At 51.1% G+C, this 26810-nt stretch overlaps 1 protein-coding gene across 4 annotated transcripts; it reads left to right on the forward strand.

The window, feature by feature from the left end:
* Positions 1-685: 685 nt before the first annotated feature.
* Positions 686-26734, forward strand: ULK3 (unc-51 like kinase 3). 4 transcript variants are annotated; one of them, XM_030577771.1, is made up of 16 exons: positions 686-908; positions 2306-2446; positions 3236-3356; positions 3754-3858; positions 4385-4528; positions 5441-5523; positions 8846-9001; positions 9221-9326; positions 9855-9895; positions 10538-10640; positions 10950-11014; positions 13222-13300; positions 13426-13463; positions 14750-14797; positions 15029-15083; positions 23697-26734. In XM_030577771.1, the coding sequence occupies exons 1-16, from the start codon at positions 807-809 to the stop codon at positions 23711-23713; spliced, it is 1404 nt and encodes a 467-aa protein (XP_030433631.1). In that variant the 5' UTR covers positions 686-806; the 3' UTR covers positions 23714-26734. The 4 variants fall into 4 exon arrangements, with proteins under 4 accessions (XP_030433631.1, XP_030433630.1, XP_030433632.1 ...); XM_030577770.1 differs by having other exon boundaries at positions 2309-2446; positions 13423-13463; XM_030577769.1 differs by having other exon boundaries at positions 687-908; positions 13423-13463.
* The last annotated feature ends 76 nt before the right edge of the window (positions 26735-26810 follow it).

The following is a 26810-nucleotide window of genomic DNA, read 5'->3' on the forward strand; positions in this document are numbered from 1 at the left end:
CATTAGGGTGACCAGACAGCAAATGTGAAAAATTGGGACATTGGGTGGGGGGTAATAGGAGCCCATATAAGAAAAAGACCCCAAAATTGGGACTGTCCCTATAAAATCAGGACATCTGGTCGCCCTATCTAACATATTTAAATATGTGAAGCTCAGGTCTTTTAATATGTCAGTCCATTTAACTGCCAAGGCTAAATGAGAATGTTTTACTTGCTGCTGTTACAAATAACACCTAAATTCACTGCAACTGCAAGAGATTATATGGAGATTTCCCTCTTTTCCAGTTTACCTTGTGCATGTGCCAGCCCTTTGTCTGGTCAGTTTCACTCCTGCCCCTTGTCAGTTATTCCCTAACCCTGCAAACGATGCAGATTACATAAATTGTCCCATTGACTTCAACGCATGAGTTAAAGGGGCCCATGGGCAAAACCGGGCCCTCTGATTCTGATCCTGCAAGCTGTCCCATGCCAGATTCAGGGTTTGTGATTGCTTCGGGGGTGGCCAGTCATCACTGCCAGCTGTGAAATTTCAGGCCTTTCCAGAGAATGCTGCAGGACCGTATTGCTAAAGGCTCTCCTGTCCCCTTGCAGTCGCTGCAGCTGCCGCTGGGAGCAGGGCAGAGGGCTCCCTGGGAGCCTGTCTCTGATCTGTGCTGCCAGGTCCCTTTAAGAGAACCAGGAAGTGAGCTGCTTGCTTCTGCATGTCCCTCCTTGGGAGGGGATCAGCTCCCGCTCAGTGTGCAGGGGCTCTGTGCTCCAGGAGGGGCTGGGGCCCTGCCTCCGGGGGCTGTGCATGGGGCAAGCGGGATGGCAGGGGCTGGCTGGGCACCGCCACGCCTGGATGAGTTCATCCTGACCGAGAGGCTAGGCAGTGGCACCTATGCTACTGTTTACAAAGCCTACAGGAAGGTAATGGGGCTGCTGGGCGCAGCCAGAGGGGGATGGGCTGGGAGATGGGCACAGCCAGAGGGGGTTCTTGGGGGGTGGAGAGAGGAAGGGCACGAGTGGAAGCATGCTTTAAATAGCCCCCGCTAAGAGGCCGTGTCTTCCAAGGGAGCCTCTCTGGCTCTGCCATGGGGGCCTGACCAGAACTCTCTCCCCAGCCCGACAGCTGGTCTGCCAGTACAAACCCATTCCCTGGCACGGAGCTGAAGCACTTTCACCCAGGCAGGGAGCTAGCTAGAGCAGGGCTGTCCTTCAGTCCCCGACTCTTCGGGGTGACTTTGGGCAAAGCCTCGCCCTGTGCCTCAGTTTCCCCATTTGTGAAAAGCAGATGATGATACTCTCCAAGGGAGGCTGTGTGTATCGTTATTGTCTGCGATGCCCTGTGAGAGCTGCGTGGGGAAGGGGCTCTAGAGGGACAGAACATTATGGATAATGATTCCCCTTAGAGGAATGCCTGCCTGGCATGACTCTCACACCCTACGGGGAGGTGTTTCCATTTTGCTGCCCCCTACTGTCATTTCCGTGGGGACAGGGGCTCTCCTTCCCCATGAGGTTTCGGGTCAAGAGCCCAGTCGTGCCCCATTCTTGGAGGCTGTATTTCTAGACCAGGCAGTGCTTTGAATCCTACCCCTTCTCCATCACCCCCACCCCCAGCACTGCACTGTTGCTGAGGGGTGGCTGAGCCGAGGCTCCTCTGGGTTGTGCAGGTGCCATGTGATATGATTGACTCAGGAGGTGTGGATGACTGATGTGGGATTGAATCGCTTAGGTCCTGCATGACCCCATTCCCACAGTACCTGTGCACCTTACACTCGCTAGTGTATTTATTCTCACACACCCCTGTGGGGTCGGGCAGTGCTATTATCCCTATTGTTCAGACGGGGACATTGAGGCCCAGAGATGCTAAGGTTATGTCAACTGCACGCCAAGCCAGACTCTGCCTCAGTCTGAGTCCAAGCCCCACTTCCATCCACGCACAAATTAGTCTGACTCAAGTCAGCAAGCACTCAGGATCCGGGTCCAACCCTCTGCTGGGGGCGTGGATCAGAGCCCAAATCCCACTGTGATTTGGGTCCACGCCCTGTCATTTTGCAGTGTGGGTGCAGCTCAAGCCGCACATCTGAGTCAGATGGTCTGCGTAGTGCAGTATGGCGGATGTATTAGCATGGCTGTGAGACCCAGGTCCAGCAATTGTAAACGCAATTTACAATGCAGTGTGGACACTCAAGTGTGGGCTTGAAAACAATGAGTCCACAAGCCCGTGTCCTACAGACCCAGGTTTACAATGTGGTGTAGACAGCTCCTCAGTGACCTGCCCAAGGTCATGCAGGAAGCCTGCATGGTTTCCATTCCCTTTCCAGAAGAATGCCCGGGAAGTGGTGGCCATCAAGTGTGTGAACAAGAAGAGCCTGAACCGGGCGTCGGTGGAGAACTTGCTGACAGAGATCGAGATCCTGAAGACTGTCCGCCACCCACACATCGTGGAGCTGAAGGACTTCCAGGTGAAGAGCAACAGTGCCAGGGCTGACTAGGGCTTCGTAGGAGATGCGGGGGTTGCAGAGGGCTGGCTAGCAGGTCTCTCCAGGCTTGAGGACTTGGAGGGCAAGCTTGGGGGCTTAATGGGGGTGTGTGTGACTGAAGCATAGGTGCCAGCTCTGCGGGTGCTCTGGGGCTGGAGCACCCATGGAAAAAAAATAGTGAATGCTCAGCACCCACCAGCAGCCCCATGGATCAGCTTTTTCCCCTCTCTCCCAGTGCCTCCTGCCTGCTGCGATCAGCTGTTCAGGAAGTACGGGGGGAGAGGAGGAGCAAGGGCAGGAAGAGGAAAGGGGAGGGAGCAGAACAGGGTGGGGCAGGAAGGGACAGAGTGGGGGCAGGAAGAAGCAGGTTGAGAGCTTGGGGGTGGGGAGGGAGTGGGGGCTGAGCACCCCTGGAAACTGAGGAAGTTGGCACCTCGGGACTGAAGTGTTGGAGCAAGGGGCCTCCTGAGCCAACTGCCCTGCCGCTTCCATGGACTGGAAGTGGCAAGGCAGTTGGCACCTGGGCAATGCTTGTGGTTGGGCCACATACACAAGCCCAGTGCAGCCCCACTGGCTTCCCTGGGGTGTGTGTGTGTATGAAGCTAGGCCTCTGCCTGCAGCCCTGGAGAAGCAGGAGTCAGGCTAATGCCTGGTACCCCCACCTAGGAGTTACAGGTTGGTTTTCCCCGCTCCCCATCCCTGTTGTGTCACGTTTGGATACGAGATAACCCAGCACCCATCAGCATGACAGATTCTGCGTGTGTCTTGCAGTGGGACAGTGACAACATTTACCTCATCATGGAGTTCTGCGCGGGGGGGGATCTGTCCCATTTCATCCGGACGCGGAAGATACTCCCGGAGAAGGTGGCACGGCTCTTTCTGCAGCAAATGGGTGAGGGGACCCCTGACCCCACCTCTCCCACCAGTCAATGGCTGCAGAACCCTCGTCCTTGGGGGCGGGTAATTGCGTGATCCTTCCACTGCTTCCCAGGTGCAGCAGCTTTTTGAAGCTGACTAGAGTTGCCTGGAGCTGGAATTTGGGCAGGACACTGGAGTGAACGCCTCTACTCTTGTGACAAATGCCCTGGGGTCCCTAACGCAGCGGGGAAGCAGGGAGCATTTGGATCAGGGTCGGGAGGGAAAGCGGGGTAAGAAGGAACAGAAGTGACTGGTCCCATGGAGCCACTGAAGGAAGTGGAGTCTTGGAGGTGGGGGAGGGCCACAGATTGGGGTGGAAATGATGCTCTGATGTTCCTCCCATGTCACACTGGGTCTGTTTGTCCTGCCAGCATGTGCCCTGAAGTTCCTTCATGACAGGAATATCTCCCACTTGGACCTGAAGCCTCAGAACATTCTCCTCAGCTCTGTGGAGAATCCTCATCTCAAGCTGGCAGGTCGGCACCCTCTTAGCTCATGGCTGTAATGGGGAGCCTGGAGGGTGGAGGTGGGTGGATTTAAGGGGAAGGGAGGTCTCTGGATCTCCACGGGGAATGGGCCAAAGCCCTCGGCTTCCCCCTCCAGTAAAGGGAAAACCCCTTAGCGGGTTCTGCCGTGTCCACTCTTCACCGAGCATGGGTGGCAGCGTGCTGGCTTCCTCACATGCAGTCCCCCGCCCACGTGCTGAGGGGAGTTCAGTCTCTGGCTTTCATTTGGCCCTTAGATTCTTTGCCAGCAAGGCGCCCCGTGGTTACTGTCCTGTGTAGCTGGACTGAGACCTGCCAACTCATTCCACTCTGGCCATTGGGTGGTAATAACTTTGAGCGACTCTGGACCTGGGCTGGATTTGAACTGGGTGAAAGGCTCCATATCCCATTACCAGTCTCCTGAGCCATCCATCCTGCTCCTAGTGAGCTTGTTCTAATGTGTCTCTTGTTGCATCTCCTTGGCCGTCTCCCTTCCCGCTCTTTCTGCTCTCCGCAGATTTTGGCTTTGCGCAGTACATGTCTCCGTGGGACGAGAAGCATGTGCTCAGGGGATCCCCACTCTACATGGCCCCCGAGATGGTGTGCCACGGGCAGTATGACGCCCGTGTGGACCTGTGGTCCGTGGGGGTCATTCTTTATGGTAGGTCCCCCTGCCTCTGGGCTGGTGGGTGAAGGGGTCAGTCTCTGTTTGCATAGGTGAGATTCTTCAGCCTTTGCCTTCTAGCTGCCTGTCTGTTACAGCAGGACCTGCTGGAGCCATGGATCAACTAGTATTGCTGTTACATATCTGGTGTCCAGGGCTAGGCAAATCCCAGGAGATTATTCTGACTGAAACTTCCAATCTCCCCAAAGTCTGGATCTCTTGAGTCAGAGTTGAAAATCTCACTGAAACAGACATCTAATACTTGATCTGGGGTCTTCCCATTCTGTGTGTAGCTGTCTGTATGGTGTGCGTTTGTCGCACAAACGCTGATGAATTTTCCCCTTAGGAGATAGAGAAGTGCTGTTACTTCTGTACTACAGATGGGGAACTGAGACACAAAGAGACGAAGGCTCAGATCCTCAAAGGTTTTCACTGATTTCAATGGAAGTTAGTAGAGCCCTGCAAATCTGCAGATCTCCGCTGTATATCCGTGGGCCATGTTTGTAGAGGGCGGATTGGATGTGGATCCAAATTTTGTATCAATGCAGAGCTCTAGAAGTTAAGAACCTAAATACCTTTGAGGATCTAGGCCTAAATAACTTGCCCAAGTCACACAGAAGGGAGACTGTGGTAGAACCAGGAAATAAACCAGGTCTCCTGAGACCCAGTCCAGTGCCTGAGCCATAAAACAGCCCTTAATCCCAAGGTCGTTCTGAGATCGCCTTCAACTTTTACCATCAGAAACAGCCTTTGGGAAACTTCAGTGATTCCCCTCTCCCCATCTCCCTTCATCAGATGACCCCAAGTCTGAGCGGTATGTTTGCTCTGTCTCTCTGAATGAGGCAGCAGCCGCGCTCCTCATTCTGTACCGAAAGGACTGACCCACGGTGTTTCTTTCCACCTCCCCAGAGGCGCTGTTCGGGAGGCCGCCTTTTTTCTCCAAATCATTTGCCGAGCTGGAGGAGAAAATCCGCAGCAGCCAGGTGATCGAGGTAACACTGGGCCAGCCGGGATGTCTCGAGGGTGGGTGATGTCTGAGCTTGTGTAGGTAAAACTGGCAAACAGGAAGCACTCTGCAGCAGTGACTATTCTAATGTGTCTGACTCAGTCAGATATTAAACTGATAAGACCAGATATAACTTAATAGATAATGTTTGTACGTCACAGTCCAGGAGACACAGACAAGGCTTTCATCTTGGAGCCAAAAAACCAAACACATCAGGACACTTGATCATAGCCTTTAACAGGCCGAGAGACTACTTATGCTTGATCTAAGCTCTAAGGAGCCGAGAAGCAATCACTCAGGGCAGGCAAAAGCAACTCTGTTTTCACCGAGGAGCCTGCGCGGGCAGCAGGAGAGTGTGTGTCCGCCTGGGGGCTAGACAATCCTTGCTGATTTGGATTTTCTCGGTAGCTTGCTGCTCCATGGAGCGCTGTGGCTCTGGAGGCCTTGGCCTGCATTCCAGTCCTGAGACAGAGAGAGAGGACTCTAGGGTGGAAGAAGGGGGCAGGTGAAGGAGGAGGGCAAACAAGTCACATAAGTCCAGTGTCTACTGTTTCCCCCTTTAGACACTGGATGGAGAGGGAGATGAGGAAAGTCCCAGACACACTGGAAAACCACAGAAATAATTGATCCAGGGAGGGCAGTGGCTAGAAAGAGACAGTGTTGGGTCAAATTTGGTCCAAAGTGTAAGATTTTGTGTTTAAACCTCCCCCACTCCCACCCCAAAAACTTTCTACCAAACCTAAGAGCAGTAAAAATATTTCTATTAAGTTAAAAAAAAAATCATTGCAGGGGAAAGAGGGGTTTAAAAACCAGCAGTCAGAGTCTGCAAGGTCAGCTGCATGGTGCCTGAGAGTGAAACTGACTAGGAACAAAAATGAAGCTGACTCCAAACAAAAGTGGAAGCAGTTTATCTCCTTGCATTGGCTGAGCAGAAGGAAATCAGTTGAAGGCAGCACTAATGCAAGTGGGAAGTGTCAAAATCCTCTGAATAATCTTAGGTGTAACTCAGATAAGGCAATTGGAACAAACTGCAAATTTTTGGCTCATTACGTCCAGTTTTACCAGCCCGCAGGGTTCAGGAATCACTGGTCAAGACCCTGAGAAATTGTGAGATTGGCTTGAAAAACAAGAGATTTTTTCACAATAATAAATGTTTCTCCCCTGGCTTTGGTGACTTGAAGGGGTTTTCAAGCTTTTTTTTTCCCACCATCAAAGGGCTGGAATTTTTTATTTTATTTTTTTTAAATAAAATGAAAGCTGAGATTCTCACATGATTGTCCGGCTCCAGGTGCCGAGGCTTTATGAAAACACCAGATGTTGTGAGAGTTGGCAAATCTGAGTGTCCCTTTCAGACAGAGATCTCTCTGTTGTCTCAGTCAGACCACCCCGTGTTCACCTCTGTCTTGGAGTTTGAGCAAGCTGCATGCCCCAGCCATGCCTACCCTTTCACTGCTGCTCAAAGTGATCACCTGTATAAACCACAGACTAACTCCCATCTGTGACCCTGATGGGTAAAAAGACATGACTGGCTCTGCTGGAGGGCAACCCAAGGGCTTTATCAGAGACAGCAAATCTGTTACAAGCAGAGCAGAGTCCCATGGGGAAGGTAAATGAATCCCACAAGCACTGGACGTGGTTGTGGTCATGGTAACCAGCCACGTCAGCAAGAAGACGATATCGTCTCACCTTCGTCCGAAGGGATCATGAAGCGCCTGGCTGGCTGCCTAGGCAGGAATCGCATCGCTGCCGTGCGGACTCCGGGTGTGTTCCACCCCAGAGCTGTATTAACGGCATGTGGCAGCCCTACCTGAGAGGTTCTCTTTAATAAGGGGGTGATGATGATTTCAGATACGTCCACCCAGCCCTTTTGCTGCTAGACCACCTACCCCACCTGTTCTGCCTCTGCCGTCCACTGTCAGAAAGGCAAGAACATGCCTGAGACAGGAGGGGTGGGTGAGCGAGGCCTGGCAGGGGGTGTCATGGCATAAATCCCCACTCTGAACCTTAGCGTCCAAAAGATGGGGTACCAGCATGAATCCCCCTAAACTTAATTACCAGCTTAGATCTTGTAGTGCTGCCACCAACCAGGACTTGCAGTGCCTGGTATACTCTGGTCCCCCCCAAAACCTTCTCAGAGGACCCCAAGACCCAGACCCCCTGGATCTTACACAAGGAAAGTAAACTCTTTCCCCCCACCGTTGCTTCTCCCAGGCTTTCCCTCCCTGCATTACCCTGGAAGATCACTGTGATTCAAACTCCTTGAATCTAAAAACAGAGGAATGCACCTTTCCCCCTCCTCTTTCCCCCTCCCCAAGAGGTAATACAGATTCAAGCTCCGTGAATCTAAAACAAAGGGATTCCACCTTTCCCTGCTCCCTTCTGTCTCCCACCAATTCCCTGGTGAGTACAGACTCAATTCCCTTGAGCCTCAACAAGGGGAAAAAATCAATCAGGTCTTAAAAAGAAAAAACTTTTAATAAAAGAAAGAAAAAAAGTAAAAGTTGTCTCTGTAATTTAGGTGGTAAATGTTACAGGGTCTTTCAGCTTATAGACACTAGAGAGGAGCCTTCCCCCCAGCACAAATACACATTAAAATCATTCCAGCAAAATACACATTTGCAAATAAAGAAAACAATCAAAAAGACTAAACCGCCTTCTACTGTTACTTACTATTTGAATAGAAAATTAGAAAGCCTGTAGGTACGTCTGGTTACTCTCAGAATCCAGAGAGAACAACAGACAAAGAAAACACACAAACAAAGACTTCCCTCCACCGAGATTTGAAAGTATCTTGTCTTCTGATTGGTCCTCTGGTCAGGTGGTCCAGGTTCACTGCTTGTAACCCTTTACAGATAAAAGAGACATTAACCCTTAACTATCTGTTTATGACAGGGGGCAGCACAGCCTGCTGAGCCCTGGAGTTGCGGGGAAGGAGTGCACTTTGTTGATGGCTCCAGGGGCCCTGCCCAGAGCAAGGGGAGGGCCATCCGCAGGCCGGGGCTTTGGGGGCCTAGTGTCTGCGTCAGGCACCACTGCAAGGTTGTCATGCCCCAATCTGTTCCCTGCCTCTGATGATGGAGACACTGGTAACCTTGGAGAACCGTGTCCAGGTGTGAGAAGTGATCGGTGGAGGGGGCAGGGGAGGACTGGCTGGGAGATCTCCTAGGGGGCCTCCTGTCCCCATTGGGCCCCCGTACAAGGGCAGTAGTATCTGCAGGTGTGACCCTGGCTCTTTCAAGCTGTCCAGGCCTCAGCCATTCAAAGTCACCGTGTGCAGCTGCTGCCTGTTGTATCCCTCTGTCCCCCAGCTGCCCAGCCGACCCCGGCTTTCCCAGGAGTGCCGGGATCTCTTGCAGCGGCTCCTGGAGAGGGACCCGCTGCAGCGCATCTCTTTCGAGGAGTTCTTCGCCCACCCCTTCGTGGACATGGAGCACATGCCAAGCGCAGAGAGCCTGCGCAAAGCGGTGAGTCTGACTGACTGAGAGATCACTCAGGGCATTGCTCTGAGGGGAGCCCCCTGTGGATCTGCCAGGCACTGACCAGGGACATGGCTGTGAGAGGAGGTCGCAGTGCAGTAGACCTGGTGAAAAGCAGATCTGAGCCTGATCTCTCGGCTGGTGCAGTACAGATCCTAGCCTTGTCCACCTCTCTAACCACCTCCCCTGCCCTCTTCTCTGTGCCAGACCACCCTGGTAGTGGAAGCTGTAAAGAAGGATCAGCAGGGAGACCCCTCGGCCGCCCTCTCTCTCTACTGCAAGTCTCTGGAGTATTTTGTCCCTGCCCTGCACTGTGAGTGACTAAACCTGTTTCTCCCCCATCTGCCTCTTGTTCCTCGTGGCTGGTGGGAACGGTACCAGGCGACAAGGGCTCACCTGTTGCATGATGTTACCAGTGCAAGTATCTTCACTGTAAAGTGATCCCCCACCTGAATCCCTTCTCCTCTGGGCACTGCATTCTGGTTGGGACTGGCCTGCTGGTCTGGGAACGGTCTCTCAGGGGAAGAGTGGGGATTTGAGAATTGCTAAAACTCTTATTCGGGGGCTGGAAGGGAGCTGGAAGCAGATGGAGTTGATTAGTGTGTGGGGATCCCCCCCCCCCACACACACACACTCACCCCAGGCCTGGAAACTACCTTAAGTAAAGAAGCTCTGTGTGGGCCAGAAAAGGCCAAGGTGTTGGTTGGGCTTCTGACCCCCAAGTGTTCTGCATGGGTTGGGGTCATGTTCTGAGAGTCATTAGATCTAGGGGAGAGACTGACTCCTTGGGCTGGGGTTGGAGCTGTCAGTGTGAACTCCTCCCCTATCTTATCTTCTGCAGATGAAACTGATGCTCGCAGGAAGGAAGCGATCAGGTCAAAGGTCAGTGACAGACCACACTAAAGCAAGGTTGGTCCATCCAGTGGTTAGGGTGCTAACAGGAAACTCGGGAGACCAGGATTCAATGCCCTGTTCAGCTAGACTCTGCATGACCTTGGGCAAATCACTTAGCCTCTCTTTGCCTCAGTTTCCCCCACTGCACAGTCGGGATAACAGCGCTGCCCTACCTCCCAGGTGGGTGTGAGGATAAATACACCAAAGACTGTGAAATGCTTAGATACTGCAGTGATGAGGGCTGTATCATTTCCTTAGCTACATAGATCTTTCCAGGTTGGATGGGTGAGGCTGGCAGGGGGTGTAGGTCAGATGGGAGCTCAGGCTGGAGAAGGTTGGGAACTGGCATGAAGGTGAGAGGGAGCATCCAGGGATGGATGGGGAGGGTGGGCTGGGCTGGGAGTTATGTGCGGATGAGAAGGGAGGGTTGGCCAACAGAACAGTGGGCCCAGCACTATCTGCGGGTACATCTGGCGCCTCATGTGAGATCCTGTGTATGGGGGTCTCCTGCTGCCTCCATTCTCCTCCACACACCCCTCCTGTGAGAGCCAGCTGTCGGAGCTGTGCCCTTGGAGCCACCCTGGAGAGGATAACACCTCTAAGGCCTGCCGCTGCTTCTGCTTTCCTCAGGTGGGACAGTACATCTCGCGAGCGGAGGAACTGAAGACCCTGGTGACATCCAACAACAAGACCCTCCTGCAGCAGGGCAACCCTGTCAGGGACATCCTCAAAGGTAAAGCCCTGGATGGGCAAAACCTCCCTTCCCCCAAGGAATGGGCCCAAGACGTCTTGACTGAGGGGATTCCCATCTAGGCTGTACCATGTGATCAGAGTGCACGGGGTGGGGCTTAAAAGGGGGAGAGAATGCTGCCTCCACCTGTAGAGCAGGGCTTGCAGAGATGCTGGTAGCACATAGGAGAGAGGGCAGCTCAGTTCCCCCTCGCCTTGCAGTAGTGAATCCTAGTTTCCCTCCCCTAGCAGGGTATTCCCTCTACCCGTGTTGCTCTGAGGCCTCACCTTTTCTTGGAACATCTCATTACAGAGATGTCCAGGGACAAACCCCGCCTGTATGCCGCGCTGGAGCTGGCATCTGCAGCCATCACTAAGGTGAGTCCCAGAGTTAAGGGACAGAGGTTGTTGCTCTGGATAGCAGCACAGTGCCAGGATCATCCTCCTTAGTCACCTGATACACTGGCAGTGGAGGAGGCTAGAGACAGAGTTAAGACCTCTACACGGATAGGGGCAAAGCTAGGAACGAGCTTGGGCAAGAAGATCACTGCTTGGAAGGAATTAGTGGGAACTGGGATCCCTAATGAGTGAGGGCCATAGGTGGGTTCTTTAAGCAGTTGAGAAATAATAATGCATGCAGCACTTTACAAAGCAGCCATATCACTATCCCCATTTTACAGATGGAGAAACTAAGGCACAGGATGGTGAAAGAAATTGTCCAAAGTAACCTAGTGAATAAATGGCAGAGTCAGGAAAAGAACCCAGGAGTTCTAAGGCTCAGTTCTCCAGCCAATAGAGAAAATTCCCTTCCTGTGACATCACCCACTACATCACTTCCTCTTGTAGGGTTCACAACAATGTCCAGCCAAAAGGTGACCTCCCTCCCATGTATTCCATGCCTTGGGAAAACCGATCAGCTTTGAGAGCCATAAACTGCCATCTTGCCTGCAGACCCTCTCTCAGCCCATTGTCTTGCTGCAGCTGTAGTTTCATATCAAACATTGTATAAGCTACACTTTAAAAGGCATCCATTGGTCCCTCCCCCCGTATTGCTGGTTGCTTATATGGCAGGTAGGAGAATCCGTTGCCACTCAACAGACCTTAGGCTCCACCCTTAATGCAGCAACACTTCTGTGGTTGACCCCAGAGAGCCCTTTGCAAAGACCCCAGCTAAATTTGGGAGGGGGCAGAAACAGAAGTGCAGCTCCCATGATTGGTGCACGCCACGTGACAGCCACCTGAGCCTGTCTGAACTTAATCTTGCAGCGCAGACTGATTGGTATCTGATTTTTTTCTGAACTGGAGAGAGAGTTAGTTATTCTACCCCAGAGGCTCCCATTGGATGGGAGACGTAGTTATAATACACTAGAACAGTGTGTGTGAAAGCAATGTCTCCCTCTAGTGGCTTCCCAAGCATCTGTGGCAGCCTGGTCCTTGCTCGCAGTTAGAGAAGCTTTCCTTTAGCTTGAGCAGCAGAGAGGTGGGTGTTTGATGCTGAAGATACCAGGTCTGAACCCTGCTGAGACCTGCGGACACCTGGCCACTGTGTTACATAGTGTCATGGTTCAGGGCTAGCTGCACCTTTGATCCCTCTCATTCTGGCTGAGTGCACCCCGCTCTGGCGTCAGGCCTCTTGCCTGTACCAGGGCTTGGGTGGAATCCCTGGAGTCTCCCACTCAGCCCAGATCTCAGCTGAAGCCCCCTGTGTACCAGCTGGGATTGCTCAGCAAGCCCAACTGGGCTTGGCAACTTGCAGGACTTCCCTTTGGGAGGTGTGGTGAAAACAGAGCCTCAGAGCAGCTTTTTCAAAACTCAAGATTGTTTTATCTCAACAGCTGGAACAAAGGGTACCGAGAGAAAGGACAGCAAACTGTTTATGTGCATATCTGTCTTAGCTAAGGCTTAGGTAGGCCTAGTTTCTCCAGACCCCCGCATTTCTCAGTCTGGGGTTCAATCTGCTTTCTCATAGCCCGGTGTCTCCCCTCTATGCCCCAGGGGCTCAGTTTTCATCCACTCCACATTTCTTTGTTTCCATTTCCCATCTGGATTTCCACCTCCCCTTTACCATCCAGGGACTGTTGAACTCTGCCTGGTCAGAGGCAAACTTCAAAGAGACTGATAACTGCATTGTCCCTTTAAGTGTCTGGGAATGGAGGGCGATCAGACATGTCTATCTGCTTTCCTGCCTTGGGGGCAAACTAACGCCTGAATTAACCTTTTGTAATCATAAAACAAACACACAAACAGATATAATAGCCATGAAATATTACAGGCATCATCCTTTACACATGCTCACAGAAGTGAATTGCCTGTGCTCATATCTCTGTCCATTTGAGGATTTCTCTCTCCAGGACTCAGGAGATATGCTGGGTGAACTTGGGCAAGCTGTGCCTCAGTTTCCCCATCTGTGAAATGGGAATAATGATCCAGCCCTCCCTTTGTAAAGTGCTTTGAGGTCTACTGCTGAACAGTGCTAGGTAAGAGCTTGGTACCCTCACTATATGTGCTTTCTCTCCTGCCTCTCCTCACTAATGTTATGCAGTGTCCGGGAGCTTGTCTGTAAACTTCTGGGGTCTCTGTTCCAGGAGGAGGAGGGCAAGGATGACCCTGACACACTTGATCTCTACCAGCAGAGTCTGGGGGAGCTGCTGCTTATGTTAGCTGGTGAGTTACAGCCTGCAGTGGGGTTCCAGCTGGCGCTGCTGGAATCTTGCTTAGCGACAGAGACCGTACATGCTGCTATTCTGTGCGGTGCTGGAGGCTAACGCTGCCTGCTCTCTTTCCAGCAGAGCCTGTGGGCAGGAGACGGGAGCTGCTTCACTCTGAGGTATGGAATGGGATCGTTTCCTTTACCTGCTCTCCCAGAGTAGCAATCCAATGGGGATTTCAGTTACAGGTTCCCTTGGTTTTAGCATTTGCTTCCATTCCTTCCTGCTAGGGATGACCCACAGCTGGATACTGAGAGCCCTTTGCCAGTGGCAAGCTCTCTGCCCAGGGGAGTGGCAGAAGTTTCATTACTCCAGATCAAGTTCTCGGTCAGGGACAATCCTGCTCTGACCTCCCCGGGAACAGGCTAGATTGGGTTTTCAGCTGGTGAGGTGTAAGACAGTGGTGACTTTGCAGGGGGAGCTCAGTGGATTATAGGACTGCATCCTATTCTGGGCCCCACACTTCAGGAAAGATGTGAACAAATTGGAGAAAGTCCAGAGAAGAGCAACAAAAATGATTAATGGTCTAGAAAACATGAGCTCTGAGGATAAATAGGTGAAAGCAGCAATATCCCTGACTCAGGAAGATTTAGCAGGAACCTGGGCGGAAGGAGGAACTCACTTGGGGCTGCTGCCTCTCCTACTTGCTACTCAGTTCTAGAACAGCCGCATAGGCCCCATCTCGTCTCCGCCTCTTGGAGTGGTGAAGAGAAGGAGGAACAGCACAGCAACAGCCCTCTGTCACCTTCCCTGGTTTCCTCCTGGGTCCCAAAGCCCACAAACCTTGGCAGCTGCAAAGGACTGTGGGATATGGTGGGTTGTGGGATGATTTTTTGTTGTTGTCTTCAGATAAAAAGCAATGTTCTGGGCTGGATTATAATAGTACTTAGCACCTGTTCTAGAGCACGTTCCATCCCATTTTATGAATAGGGAAACTGAGGTGGGAGGAAATCACGTAGGTAGCCTGCAGCTGAGCTGGGAACAGAACCCAGGCCCCCACGTGTCAGGCTGGTCTCTAACCACTAGACAGCGCTACCTCCCTTGGACTAAACAAGCTTGATTAGTCCAAATCAGCCTCCTTAATGCTGACTCTTCACCTCCCAGCTGCACTCCCATGGTGGTCCTCGAAGCCACTGGTAGAGTCTCCTAGATCCCAGCTGTCCTTCTCCCACTCCCCAATTCCTCCCCAGGTGACCCTCCTGGCTGAGGAAGGTTGGACCCAGCTCTCTCCTGAGGCTAACCATGTTGCCTTCTCCCAGGGAACCAAATCAGGTTCCCTGCCGCTAAGCTGCCAGGCCAGCCTTTCTCGACTTCCTGAGCCGGCATCATTTAGCTGCCGGCTCATGCTGAGCTGTGACTCCTGGTCGCAGAGTGGGACAAGTGATTGTTTGTTTCTTGCTGGCAGATTCAGACTCTGATGGGCCGGGCTGAGTTCCTGAAAGAGCAGATCAAGGTACAGCAGGGCTGGGGGATGAATAGGGAAGGATTCATGCGTGGGGTGGGGGCTGGGGTGTAAATGGATACTTGGGAATGTAAGAGAATGGCCTGGGTGGGATTGAGGGAGGGGGGCCGTTGAGCCATTTGCCAGGTGTGGGAAGATGGGGGCGGTAAGTTGGGTGTCTGGGGATTAGACAGCGATTGGCCCCTGGCCGCAGTGTGATGAGAACTCTCCTCTGTGTTCCAGATGAGGGACGCGCAATCCATGGGCAAGGAGATGCTGTCGGAGTCTGTCCGGAGCTGTGAGTGTGATTGTGCCTTACACAGCACTAGCCTCTCCCCCTCGCTGTTCCCTACTGGCAGCTCCCCCCATCGCGCCTCCCATTAACACTGTTCCCTTTCCTCCCAACCCCACCCATGCAACGCTTCCAGTCCCTCCTCAGCACCGCGCCATGCCAGCTGCCCTCCCTTCTCCACCTGGCTGTGACTCCTTCAGCTCCACTGGCTTCTCTCTGCTCTGTCTGCCCTGCTAACCCCTCCCGTAGGGTCTCACCTCTGTTCCGTTCTGCCTCCCACCCCATGGAGCCTCTGTGGAGAATGTGCCTCTGCACATGTGACTGTCCTCCACCATCTCCCTGCCTGAGCTCCTCTTCATTTCCCAGGCTCCTGACCCCTCTGCTCAGTGTTTTATTTTGGCTCCTCTCACCCCATTGCCACCTCCTGGATGTCTCGCCTTGGCTGCACTTGCTCCTACTACTGACCCCCACTCGCCCGCCATCTTCACCTCTCTCCCCTCTCCCCTCTACTTCTGAACGGTTCCTTAAGTCCTCCGACAGCTCCTCCTGCCTCTCCAGCTCCTACCCGCTCTCCTCCTCCTCGTCCCCTTCTCAAACCTGCTGCCCGCTCCTGCCCCCCTCCCAGCTCTCTCCTGCATCCTCTGCAGTCCGGCTTCCATCCCAGCTGGCCCAGCTCTCACTGAGACATCCAGTGACCTGGTTCTGTGGGCCTGTCCAGATGCTCCTTCAGTGTCTCTCTCTGTGGCCCCATGACCTGCTGTCCATCTGTGTCCTGTCAGGCCCCATCCTCAGTCCCCTCCTGCTCCCGCCATGCTCCGTTCCTGGTCGACCCCATCCACTCTCACGCCACCAACTGCCATCTCCTTGCTAACAACTTCCAAATATGCCTCTGCTCCCCTGCTGAGCCCTGCATCCGCCACTCCCATAGTTTCTGCTCTGGGCCCTATCCCGTGTGTGTTCATCCTGCTCACTGCCTGTCTGATCCTGCAGCCCCTTACTCCCACCTGCTGCCTGGCCAGCTCCTCGGCTTGCTGTCCCTGAGATCTGCTGCGCCCCCTAGTGGCTCCACACATCCTCATGCACCACCCACTAGGCCAGGAATAGCCTGGAACCGGCTAGGGCTCTCTGCGGCCTCCAGACACAGCTTCAGTGCTGCCCACCCCTCTCAGCGCCCAACTCACTGTCCCAGTTCATACATCACGGACAAAAATCCAAATGTCTTAATGCTGCTTAAGCCATTCCTCCCTTTATCCATCTCACCTGGCACACAAGATGCACATGTAGCAATCAGCACGACCCCTGACCATTCCCGTGCCCCTTCTGACATCTCCTCCGGGGCAGTTACATCTAACCTAGACTGTACGCTCTGTGGGAAAGAGACGAGTTGTCTGCACCTGGCTCTAAAATGCCACACCTCTCTCGGGCTGCTGTACAACCAGCCCAGGCGGCGAAGAGTGGCTGGATTTTTCAGTAGCCCACATAGTGAGTTAAGAGCTGGTGCCCAGCCAACCCCGCCCCTCCAGGCTCCTGACTCACCGTGTCACTTTTCAAAATCCCACCCTGGGATCGTTAGGTTGGAATCAGGAGAAGCGGCAGTACCCAGAGCCAGGAATGGAGAAGAGGCTAAAACCTAGGTGTCTCCCCGCTCCTGGCTGCCTGGGATCAGAGGTGGGGAAGGGGCTGTGGCTCTCCCCTCTGTTCAGTGGGGGAGGGCGGGCATTCCTATGCGTGGGGATGGGGCATAGGGAAAGTCTCAGTGCTTGCCCCCCTCTGAATTTGGAACAGTTTGATGGGGAAGGGGGAGCGATCGTCCCCTCCCCATTTGAGTGGGGTAGAAGCAGGTCTTTGTGCTGGCTCTCTGCAGCCTGAGAGAATCCACAGGTTGCTGCTAGTCCCCATCCCCTTTGTGCTTGTCTGCTTGACTGGAATACACTGTCGTACGGGACCAGTTCTCTGCCCCAGAGGCTGGTAGCTTCTCATGGGGACAGGAGGCTGCTGTGGGGATCTTTTTATTTCTTCTTGAACAGATGTAGAGCCCTGAGGAGGGGCAGACGTCTGTCTGTCCTGCATCCCTCTTCTACGCTTGACAGATCACAGGGGGATGCCCTCTCCCTTTGTCCTGTCAGGCACGGGGGATGGGTGGAGGGGGACAGGCAGGTGTTCAGAGGGGCCCCCAGAGGCAGCCCTTTGAACTGAAATAGACATGAGGTGCTTGGCTCTTTGTCTCCATGGGAGATGCCCATTGGAAAGGCCAACGCTCCAGAGAATGTGCTATAAGGAAGGGACCCTACCTGCACTGGCCAGTGGGCATGGACCAGATGCAACAGGGCTGGGGCAGAAGCTAAGGGACATGGATGGCTCAGGGTCTCTCTCTGCCCAGGTGATGTGTTGGGACTGGGATGGGGGAGGGGAGCAGGGTGCTATCCCTACAAGAACCTCTGCACTGGCTGGTCTAACCCATTGTCCAGATTTTTCAGCTCTTGGAGTCCAGCAAATCTGTGTGATCTGCTGACCTGGAAAATCAGAACTGTATTGTCTCTGCCACGATGCAGTGTGGAGAGCCAGGAGGAGACTCGCTCTCCCCCCATTTACCCCAGAGCCCCTTCCCACGGATTCTCCTCCCTGCTCCGCGCAGTCATGGGGCCAGCAAACCTGGCTCCTCTCCCCCCCCGAGCTCTTTTCTCCCCTGCTGTACCCTAGGCTGCAGGGAAGAGGGAGGCCGTGGGCATGTGAGATGCGTGACACCCTGGCACAGCAGAGGGAGAGCTCTGTTCCAGCCCAGGAGTATCTGGGAAGCCTGGCTGGGTGTCAAGAAGATTTAACCCTTTAATGTTTAGTTAGCTCTCACCTCATGCTCCCAGGGTGGCATGTTGGGAGCCAGGCTCTGTGCAGATACTTGTCCGCACTCTTTTTAAATTATTTATATTTTTGATAGAGGTGAACTGAAATCTTTTAAATCGCCCACCCTGGTCTAAGATCCCAGCTGGGTGCCGGGATCCAGGCTCAGACAGGTCAGTTTTCTCCCAAGGCCAGAGCTCATAGGCTGCTTCCCCCTGCTCCAGTCTGTGGCTCTGCTAACTCTTACATTGAAACAGGGATCCACGTTCCCTGGACTCCCATTGCTAGGCCAGCTCTCAGTGGCTTAATGAGCTGAAAAATAGTCTCTACTCCTTATGGGTGTAAACCTTCACCATGTGAGCTGTGTGTAAACGGGTGTAGCGATGTATGCCTGAATCTTCAGGCAGCCTGAAAGAATAGCTCTGAGAAGTGTGAATTGCTCCCATTCAATTCTGTGGGGATGTTGACTCTGAAACTTAACGTGGGCTTGTGTTCATGTTGTTAACTATTACACCGCTGATCAAAGCAGCTGAGAGAGAGGGAAGACCTGCACAATCTGCTGCGAGTGGCATCTTCTTTCAGTGACCAGCGGGCAGAGCTTGGGAGGATGCCACCATTTATTTTCCCAGCCTGACCCCTGTAGGAGGAAGCCCTAGTGTGCTTTGACTTCAGTAGTGTCACACACTCATGCTACTTTGCTTTTTGTCCATTTTCCAAGCCCTGTCTGTGCCTGCCAGCCTGACTCTCTGTATAGTTTCATGACACAGGATGAATTCTTGGCCTCCTGTTTACAACAAATGACATTGTCTTGCCAAAATGGTAGGGCTGTCCAGAGGATTCAGGGGGCCTGGGGCAAAGCAATTTCGGGGGCCCCTTCCATAAAAAAAAGCTGCAATACTAGAGAATACTATATTCTCTTGGGGGCCTCTGCAGGGCCTGGGGCAAATTGCCCCACTTGCCCCCGCCCCCCCCCGGCGGCCCTGCAAAATGTCCCCTCCCAGCCACTGTGCAATGTGCTAGTGCTAGTTGGTTGCTACTGTCCATCCTAGAGGTGGCTGTATATGGTAAATTGTGCATGTATGGTCTGTGAAGTGCTTTGGGTTCCTTGGCCAAGGAAAGGCGCTATATAAATAACAGGACCCCGCTGTTGTCCTTGCAGTATGTGCAGTGAGGAACGTGGCATCTTGCCCACCCAAACAGGGGCTTGACTCTCAATGGAGGTCTCTTAGATGCCTGTTACCTGACCTGAAGACACAAGTGAAGGCCAGGATTTTCAGAGGGACTAGTGACATTTTGGTGGGTGTCAGACTTGAGACCCTTTTAAAGGGATTTTCTGGAAGTGCTACGCATCTCCTCTGAAAATCTGAGCCCTTTCAAATGCATCGAATCTGGCTCCCAAAACCACTAGTGACTCTGGAGATGCTCACCTGATGGTGTTTGTGGCTCCCATGTGTTTGCACCCACAATTATTTGCACCTGCAAAATGGGAGGCTGGGCTTCCAAATGGGTCTGTAGCCTTTCTGTGCACGCCACCCCTGACCTCCGTCTCTCAATCCCTGTGTGACCAGGCCGTTGATCAGCACGTAGAAGTGGGGGCGTGTGGATTTAACACTGAATGGAGGGAGGGAAGTGGATTTTCCCCTTTCCCTCTACTTCTGTCCCTTTCTCCTTCCATCTCTCCTCACTGACATGCTGACGGAGGAAGGAGGTCAGGGGCTAATGGAGCTTGCGAGCAAAGTAGTTTTTCGGCTGCAGGCCCTGTACCAGCAGCTCACATGGGAGCAGATGGGGAATGGGGATTTGATTTGTACATTATAAGGTTAGGATGGGGAGGAAATGAAGGGCTCAGCTCATCAGATTTGACATAAAAATCCTGCCTGGAGGATGCATTTTATTATGATGATGATTTTAATCCTACATCTTCCTTGCAGTAAGCTCTTGAGTGGAGTCGAATGGGGTAGCCATGGGATTCCAGCATTACTGCTCTGCAGTGGGCATGGTGCCATAAACCAGGCTCCTCTTGCAGCAGCTGTGGGAATAGTCATGTGTGTCAGTGTCAGGGTTCCTTCCCCACTCTAAACTCTGGGGCACAGATGTGGGGATCTGCATGAAAGCCCCCTAAGCTTATTTCTACCAGCTTAGGTTAAAACCTGGTACGCTGCCACCACCAAGTGATTTAACGAGAAGCAGGGAAAGGACCACTTGGAGTTCCTCTTTCCTCAAAATATCCCCCCAAGCCCTTACACCCCCTTTCTTGGGGAGGCTTGAGAATAATATCCTAATCAACTGGTTACAAAGTGATCAAAGACCCAAACCTGTGGGTCTTTGGAAAATGGAAAAATCAGTCAGGTTCTTAAAAGAAGGATTTTATTAAAAAGAAAATGTAAAAATCATCTCTGTAAAATCAGGATGAGAAATAAGTTTACAGGGTAATCAGATTCAGAGAACCCAGAGAAACCACCTCTAGCCTTAGTTTCAAAGTTACAACAAAACAGGGATAAAGCTCCCTCTAGCAAAGATAAAATTCACAAGTTGAGAAAACAAAGATAAACTAACACGCCTTGCCTGGCTGTTACTTACAAGTTTGAAATATGAGAGACTTGTTCAGAAAGATTTGGAGAACATGGATTGATGTTCGGTCCCTCTTAGTTCCAAGAGCGAACAACCCCCAAAACAAAGAGCACAAACAAAAGCTTTTCCCCCCACTCCCCAAGATTTGAAAGTGTCTTGTCCCCTTATTGGCCCTTTGGGTCAGGTGTCAGCCAGGTTACCTGAGATTCTTAACCCTTTACAGGTAAAAGGATTTTGGTGCCTCTGGCCAGGAGGGATTTTATAGTATTGTATACAGGAGGGTTGTTACCCTTCCCTTTATAGTTATGACAGTCAGGCAGACTGACTCCAAGTGACGTCCACCTTTCTGTCTGGGGCAATCCGTGCACAAGAGCCCTCTGCCCCCTGGGTGCATCTGCTTAGCAAACTCGGGATGGTGCCGCTCGGCAGCTGGTAAAACAATGCTGTATTATAGGAGTATCTTCTACTGCCTAGTCTCATCAGCGTGGATGGATCTGCATGTCTTACATGCTGTGTGAAGAGTTAAAACAGAGAACCAGGGACCCCCAGGGTTGGTAAGACGTTATGGAGTCTTTCCCTGCCTTCTTGATCACTAAAGCTCAAGATCACTTGATCTTCAGCCCAGTGATGAAGTGACCAAAAGCATTTTCCGCCTGATGGGTAGCTGGTTATATATCCTGAAGTAAGTTGGTTCCAGTCCTGTTCTTAACAGATAGGTCTCCATGTGACAGGAGGCTGCCTTCCTGGCAGCCTTAATAAGAACGAATGGTTTAAGAGACCCGAATGATCTAGTCACGCTTTGGAAGCTTGCACTGCATGTGATGTACTTGCTCTGTAGATAAACAGAGGACTTCAGGGCTGGTGTTCTGTTTCCTTTCACCAGGAGCACTGTCAGCTTGAAATCTTGTCTTTTTTTAAAGTGATTCAGTGGTTTCAGGTCCTGCCCCTAGTTCCCACAGCCAGATTTTGTGATTGGTTAATAATCATACAGCCCAATTTAAGTTGTTTTTTCCCTCCCTTTGCTGTGTGAGACCCACATAAACAGAAGAATCTGTCTGACCAAACAGGTTAAAGAGTGAAATTGGCTATTCACAATATGCAAAGCGAAGACAAACAGAGAATATTTCTCTCTAATCTCTCTTATAAGTAGTAGTCTTGGAAGGGTTAGATTTTATTGGTAAATGTTGAAATACGTCGATTTGACCATACACACACAAACAAAAAAATATTTCCATCCGTAATAATCAAAATGTATAGATAGGCAAAGTAAATAAAAAATGCTGCTTGAGAAATGGTTAGTTTGACTCCAGGATATTAACTTTGTATATTTGAATGTCATGTTGACAATTTGTTTTCACAGTTCTAAATTGTGAACTTTTTGAATCTCAGCATCTCGCGTCCTTCAGTAATTACTTGCTGACACCCCCCCCCCATCATTTCCCCAAACTTGGACAATTTAAATTGATAAAATTTTCAGGTTTTCAGCTTTTTTTTTAAATTTTGCTCAAGTGAGAACATTTTAAAATAGATTAAAAAAATCTTTAAAAATCCGTTAAAATAAACATCTGTCAAAGTGATCAAAAACTAAAATTGAATTCCGCCAAGCCTTGTTAGAATGTAGCTGTCACTCCAAAATATTACTTACAATTTCCAACCCAAGTGATGTTTTTGAAAGTTGATGTCCTTTTTAAAAAAGGAACTTGGCGCTGTTGATCTGCTCTAAAGCCCAGTGAGGTCAGTGGAAAAGCCCCATATGATTTTAGATTTAACCCAGCTCTTGGGGGTCAATCTTCCAGAGTTTCCTGGGATTGTTCCCATTGAAGGCATGGGGCAATCCAAGCCCAGCTCACTGCATTTACATTCTGCCCCATTTCTAGATTCTAAGGGCCTGATCCAGTGGCCATTGAAGCAAATGAGTCTTTGCTCTGGCTTCAGCAGGTGTTGTTGGATCAGACCCCAGATTTCCTAGGGCAGGAGGGAGGGAAAATGGCAGAAGCTGTGCTGTCAGAAAGCAGCAAGCCAGCTATCTCTGCAAAGCTCTGCTTGCTGTGGGGCTGCAGCTTCCTTTGCTCACAAATCCCCCTGGTGCCCAGAAAGGAGTTGCAGGCATACAGCAGGCTATTGGCCAGGCTGTGAGCATGCCATTGAGGGCAGCTGCAACCCTGGCCATGCTCTCCCTTCTGCCCTAGAAGATCAGGGGTCTGATCCAACACCCGCTGAAGCCAGAGCGCAGATGCTCATTGGACCAGGCCCTCTGAAATTAGGTGAGTGGGGCCAGGATAGAAATTAGCTGCGTCTTTATGGAAAGCGGTGAATTGCGTTGCAAGCAGTAACCTTTGCACTCCTGACGGTCTTGCAGAGGAGTCGCTCTTCATGTCACTTTGGCAGCCTGCACCGTTCAATGCTGGATGAAGAAACATCAAAGTTAGTTCATTCCAAAGGCCCTTAATCAGTGGGCCCTTTCAGCTCAGACTCAGCACCACGTGGCTTGCACTTGGGTTTACTTTAATTTGGATGCTGCTAAACCTTGTGGTGGAGATGGCTTTCCCTGGTCCTTATCTCCCACTGCCTTCCTGACTGTGAACCCCTATCCCTACACAATGGAAAGCAGGAGAAGGATACAGCATGTCACTCTGTCCAGTTTCCCCCATCCCAGGTCCTGCTTCCTTCCCCACATTAGCAGGGAGCACAGCTAGGCTTAAGAGTAGCTCTGAGAATTGTTCTTCATGAAGTAGTTGGGTTGGAGGTTAAGTTTTAAAGGCAACAGCTTCTGATTGCAGATAGATCTTTCCATGATCAGCAAGGCTGGGAAATAATATAGAAAGGCCCTGATGTATGGTTATATTGGTTTTAAAACCTCCTTGCTTGCCTGTGTTTTCTGGTGCCTTGCTAAAAATCCAGATCCATACAACCTGTAGAAAGTTTTGAGTTCTGTAAATCAGAGAAGCCCTATCTGTACAATGGGACCCCAATCTTGGTTGGTCTGTAGGCAATACCATGATAAACGTGATTAATAATTGTCATGCAGTTCAGCAGGCCAGGAGTGAACAAATATTCAGTCTGATGTCTCAGCCATGTTATTTATTATTTTGTTGTTCCATGGTAGCAATCATGGCCCCAGTGTGACACCCCAGTACCTGTACTGAAGCATTCACAAGCTAAGCAAATAATTTTCCGTTCTCCCCCCCCCCTTTGTTTCCTGTGTCACAGCCTGTATTCTGCAGTAACACCCAGGTGAGCATGGACCCCTGTGGGATCAGTACAGCACCCAAGGCAACAGATACTGACAGACCTCCTCAGTGCCAGCCTCCTCATCTGACTTCCCATCCAGGAATCATGTGCAGTCATTGTGGTTTGCGTACGTGTATTATCAGATACATGGGTGGTTTATATACATACTGTCACGTTAGTTACAGAACACGAGTTTATCTAGAGGGTTTCACTTATATGCACTGATGATTTTACATATGTATATACCCAGTATATATGTACAAAGCATTGTAAAAAATGGGCGTGGGCTGTCATCATATGTTAAGCGAAGAGAGAATTTAAAAAGAGCTTTTAGTATTGAATGTCAAGGAATACCCCTAGCACCATTACTGAGCCCTGCCTGGGGAGCTAGGGGATAATGGCAAGATTTAGAGCTTAAAGAGCTGATCATACAAACAGGGCATTTGGATGTGTTGCTGTAGACTACTGGTCTTTAGGGAGCTGGTGAGGGACGTGATAACAGAAGGCAGGGGCTTTAGCGCTACCTTCCTTAAGGATTTGCTCCCTGCGGCTGCTCCTTCCACACTCACTGCCTCTCCACAAGAGTCGTGGATAGAGGGGCTGGGAAGGGGCTGAGGGGGATCTGAGGAAAGGGTCTGAGTCCCATCCCCCTGGTTGCAGGATGGTATGAATGTATTTCTGCCTAATCCCCAGTAGCACACTTCAGTCCCTCCAGTCAGGGGCTCCGTGACTGCGGCAGACGGCCTATTCCACCCTCGAATCTCCTTCACTAGTGGGATAAATACTGTTTTCTTCATTTTAACTCCTGCAGAGTCCTCCCCCGTCCCCCTCCGTAAAAACTCCATCATCCCCTGCAGACCATGTGCTCATCTTTCCTTTGGGCCATATATGTTCCTTTCTCCTCACAAATCCTCATCTAGGACACCTTTTTTAAAAAATCCTGGCTCCTGATTGGCTGGTGATGTGCAGCCAGTGCTTGGCTCTCTGTCCACACCCTGAGGGAAGAGAAAGGAAGGGGGAATGTACAAATATAGCTCGCCTCCCTGGGGCCCCAAGGGGCTGAGCACCTCTTGTGAGAGTCTTGGTATCTCCTGAAGTCAGCGAGAGCTGCGAACACTCAGCACCTTGCAGGATCAGGGCCCTGGGGATCTATGGAAGAAAAGCACTTAGATGGGCCTGATCCAAATCAATGGACCAGGACCATAGTCTAAATATTATCTACTATGCGCCTTTAATCTTGGTAAAAGCCACACCAGATAATCTCTCAATAACTGGAATCTATTTGGTTGAGCTTTTACCAATTGTGTTTTAATTATTCAGGGCTCTGTTTTTTTTTAATTGCATCCTAAGCTGACTGTTAAACAGACACATCAGTATTGGCTTGTTTTTTGACTGACTGGATTGGAAATCCAGCCAGCTGCTTAGAAAATGCTCAGCGGCGTGGGAAAGCCGAACAGCAGCTAACACTGCAGTCGGGTAGGTGACGGCTGGGGTCAGATCCATGAGCTGGATGCTTATGTGAGCAATGGAGCTCTGAGTGGAGGCTGACGTGCCATGCCGTATGGAGCACTGATGTGTGCAGCACTCCAGGTCGGGCGTGACTAGAGCTGGGCAAAGAAACTTATATTTTTTCCATTAAAAATGCAGCTTCGGCAACGCTGAATTGTTTCACAAATTCATGGTGATTCTGCTAAATTGTTTTGGTCCTTTAAAAAACGTGAGGGGGATGGGTTTGAAGCTGCTTTTAGTTCCAAACTGTCTCTTAATTTTATTAGAACGTGGTCAAAATCCAAATATAATGGTTTGATTTTGTCAAAACAAAATCTCATTTGCCCCAAAACAATTTGTTTTGTTGACCTTCCAGACTTGCCAGTGAACCAAAAAACTCTATTTGCCCAGCCCTAGTGCTGACTTGAGAACTGCAGGTGTGCCTTCATCAGTGGCTCAGTCAGCTCCCTGCTCCTACATCAGATCTCTCAATCAGTCCAGTCTCTCCGTTTTGGAGCAGAACTTCCCCGTGTGCATCGTGTGTCCTCCCCAATCTCTGGAATACTGTGTCCCTAACCAGCGGTTTCTCAGGCTGTAGCAACACTGTCCTGAAATGGCTGGGGCGAGATTAAGCAAGCTAGGGGGACAGAAGGGTTTACATCAACCCTAAGAGCATTGGGCTACATCTGTGCACTTTATTGTCTGAAGCCAAATACGCCAGCTTGAATTTATCCTGACTGATTTTCATGCCCTTTGTCTACTTCTGTAGATCCTGGACTATCCCAGACAAGGGGAGTCATTTGCTATGGGGCAAAGGGGGCAGTTACCCCTCCCAGACCTTGATTTGCCCTTCTGCCACAACTTTTCGTAGGTCTCTGTTCCATTTCTCTCCCCCCCATCACCCCCGACTTTACAGGATACAATCTAATCACATAAAATGTTCTATATGCTGACAACTTTCCCCCCCTCCTGCACTCCCCTGAAATGGTGCAGGCCCCTGTGCCAAATTCATCCCACTGGAGGTCATGACAAAATTCTGGTTGGGATCAGGCTTTGGCCTTATTCCTATGCCCATATACCTGGGTGCTGAATTGCTAACCACCAATTTCTCCCTAGCACTGGGTTTATTGGGTCTTTCTGTTTGGAGCTGCTTTGAGCCACAATCCTTACTGATCCTTTCCTCCCTGTGACAATCTTTACTTAGAGACATCACTTAACCCTGAAACCCCCAATGTTATTGTGGACTGAACTGACCCCAACCTCAGTTCTTATTTTTGATGATGATTTTTCTTTCTGTTCTGCTTGTAGAAGGCTGGGTTGATGACTGAGCTCCTCAGAGGCGCGGGCAGCTCCTCTGGCTCTGTGCACTGGTCGTTTTAAATGTAGGGGAGGAAAACGTAAATTGCAGCAGTTGCTTGGCAGGAGGCAGTGCTGTGTGAATGGGCCCAGCACTGCTCGGAGCTTTTCTCAACGTCTGCTGCATTTAAAGAAAATGTTATTGTTGGCTTTATTAAATAATTTCCCAAATACTCCAGTCCCCAGTTCCCTTCTTCAGTGCCCGGCTCGGATACAGAACCATCATTTATTCAGCTGGACACAGACCAG

The sequence above is a fragment of the Gopherus evgoodei genome, chromosome 10 (assembly GCF_007399415.2).
Source record: "Gopherus evgoodei ecotype Sinaloan lineage chromosome 10, rGopEvg1_v1.p, whole genome shotgun sequence".
NCBI classification, from domain to species: domain Eukaryota; kingdom Metazoa; phylum Chordata; order Testudines; family Testudinidae; genus Gopherus; species Gopherus evgoodei.

What these genes read in the sequence shown, in the direction of transcription:
- ULK3 (XM_030577769.1), top strand. Translation starts at nt 807, where the DNA reads ATGGCAGGGGCTGGCTGGGCACCGCCACGCCTGGATGAGTTCATCCTG. An exon ending in AGGAAGCGATCAGGTCAAAG is followed by an intron (nt 9,896 to 10,537) that starts GTCAGTGACAGA and finishes TGCTTTCCTCAG; the next exon opens with GTGGGACAGTACATCTCGCG. An exon ending in TGTCAGGGACATCCTCAAAG is followed by an intron (nt 10,641 to 10,949) that starts GTAAAGCCCTGG and finishes ATCTCATTACAG; the next exon opens with AGATGTCCAGGGACAAACCC.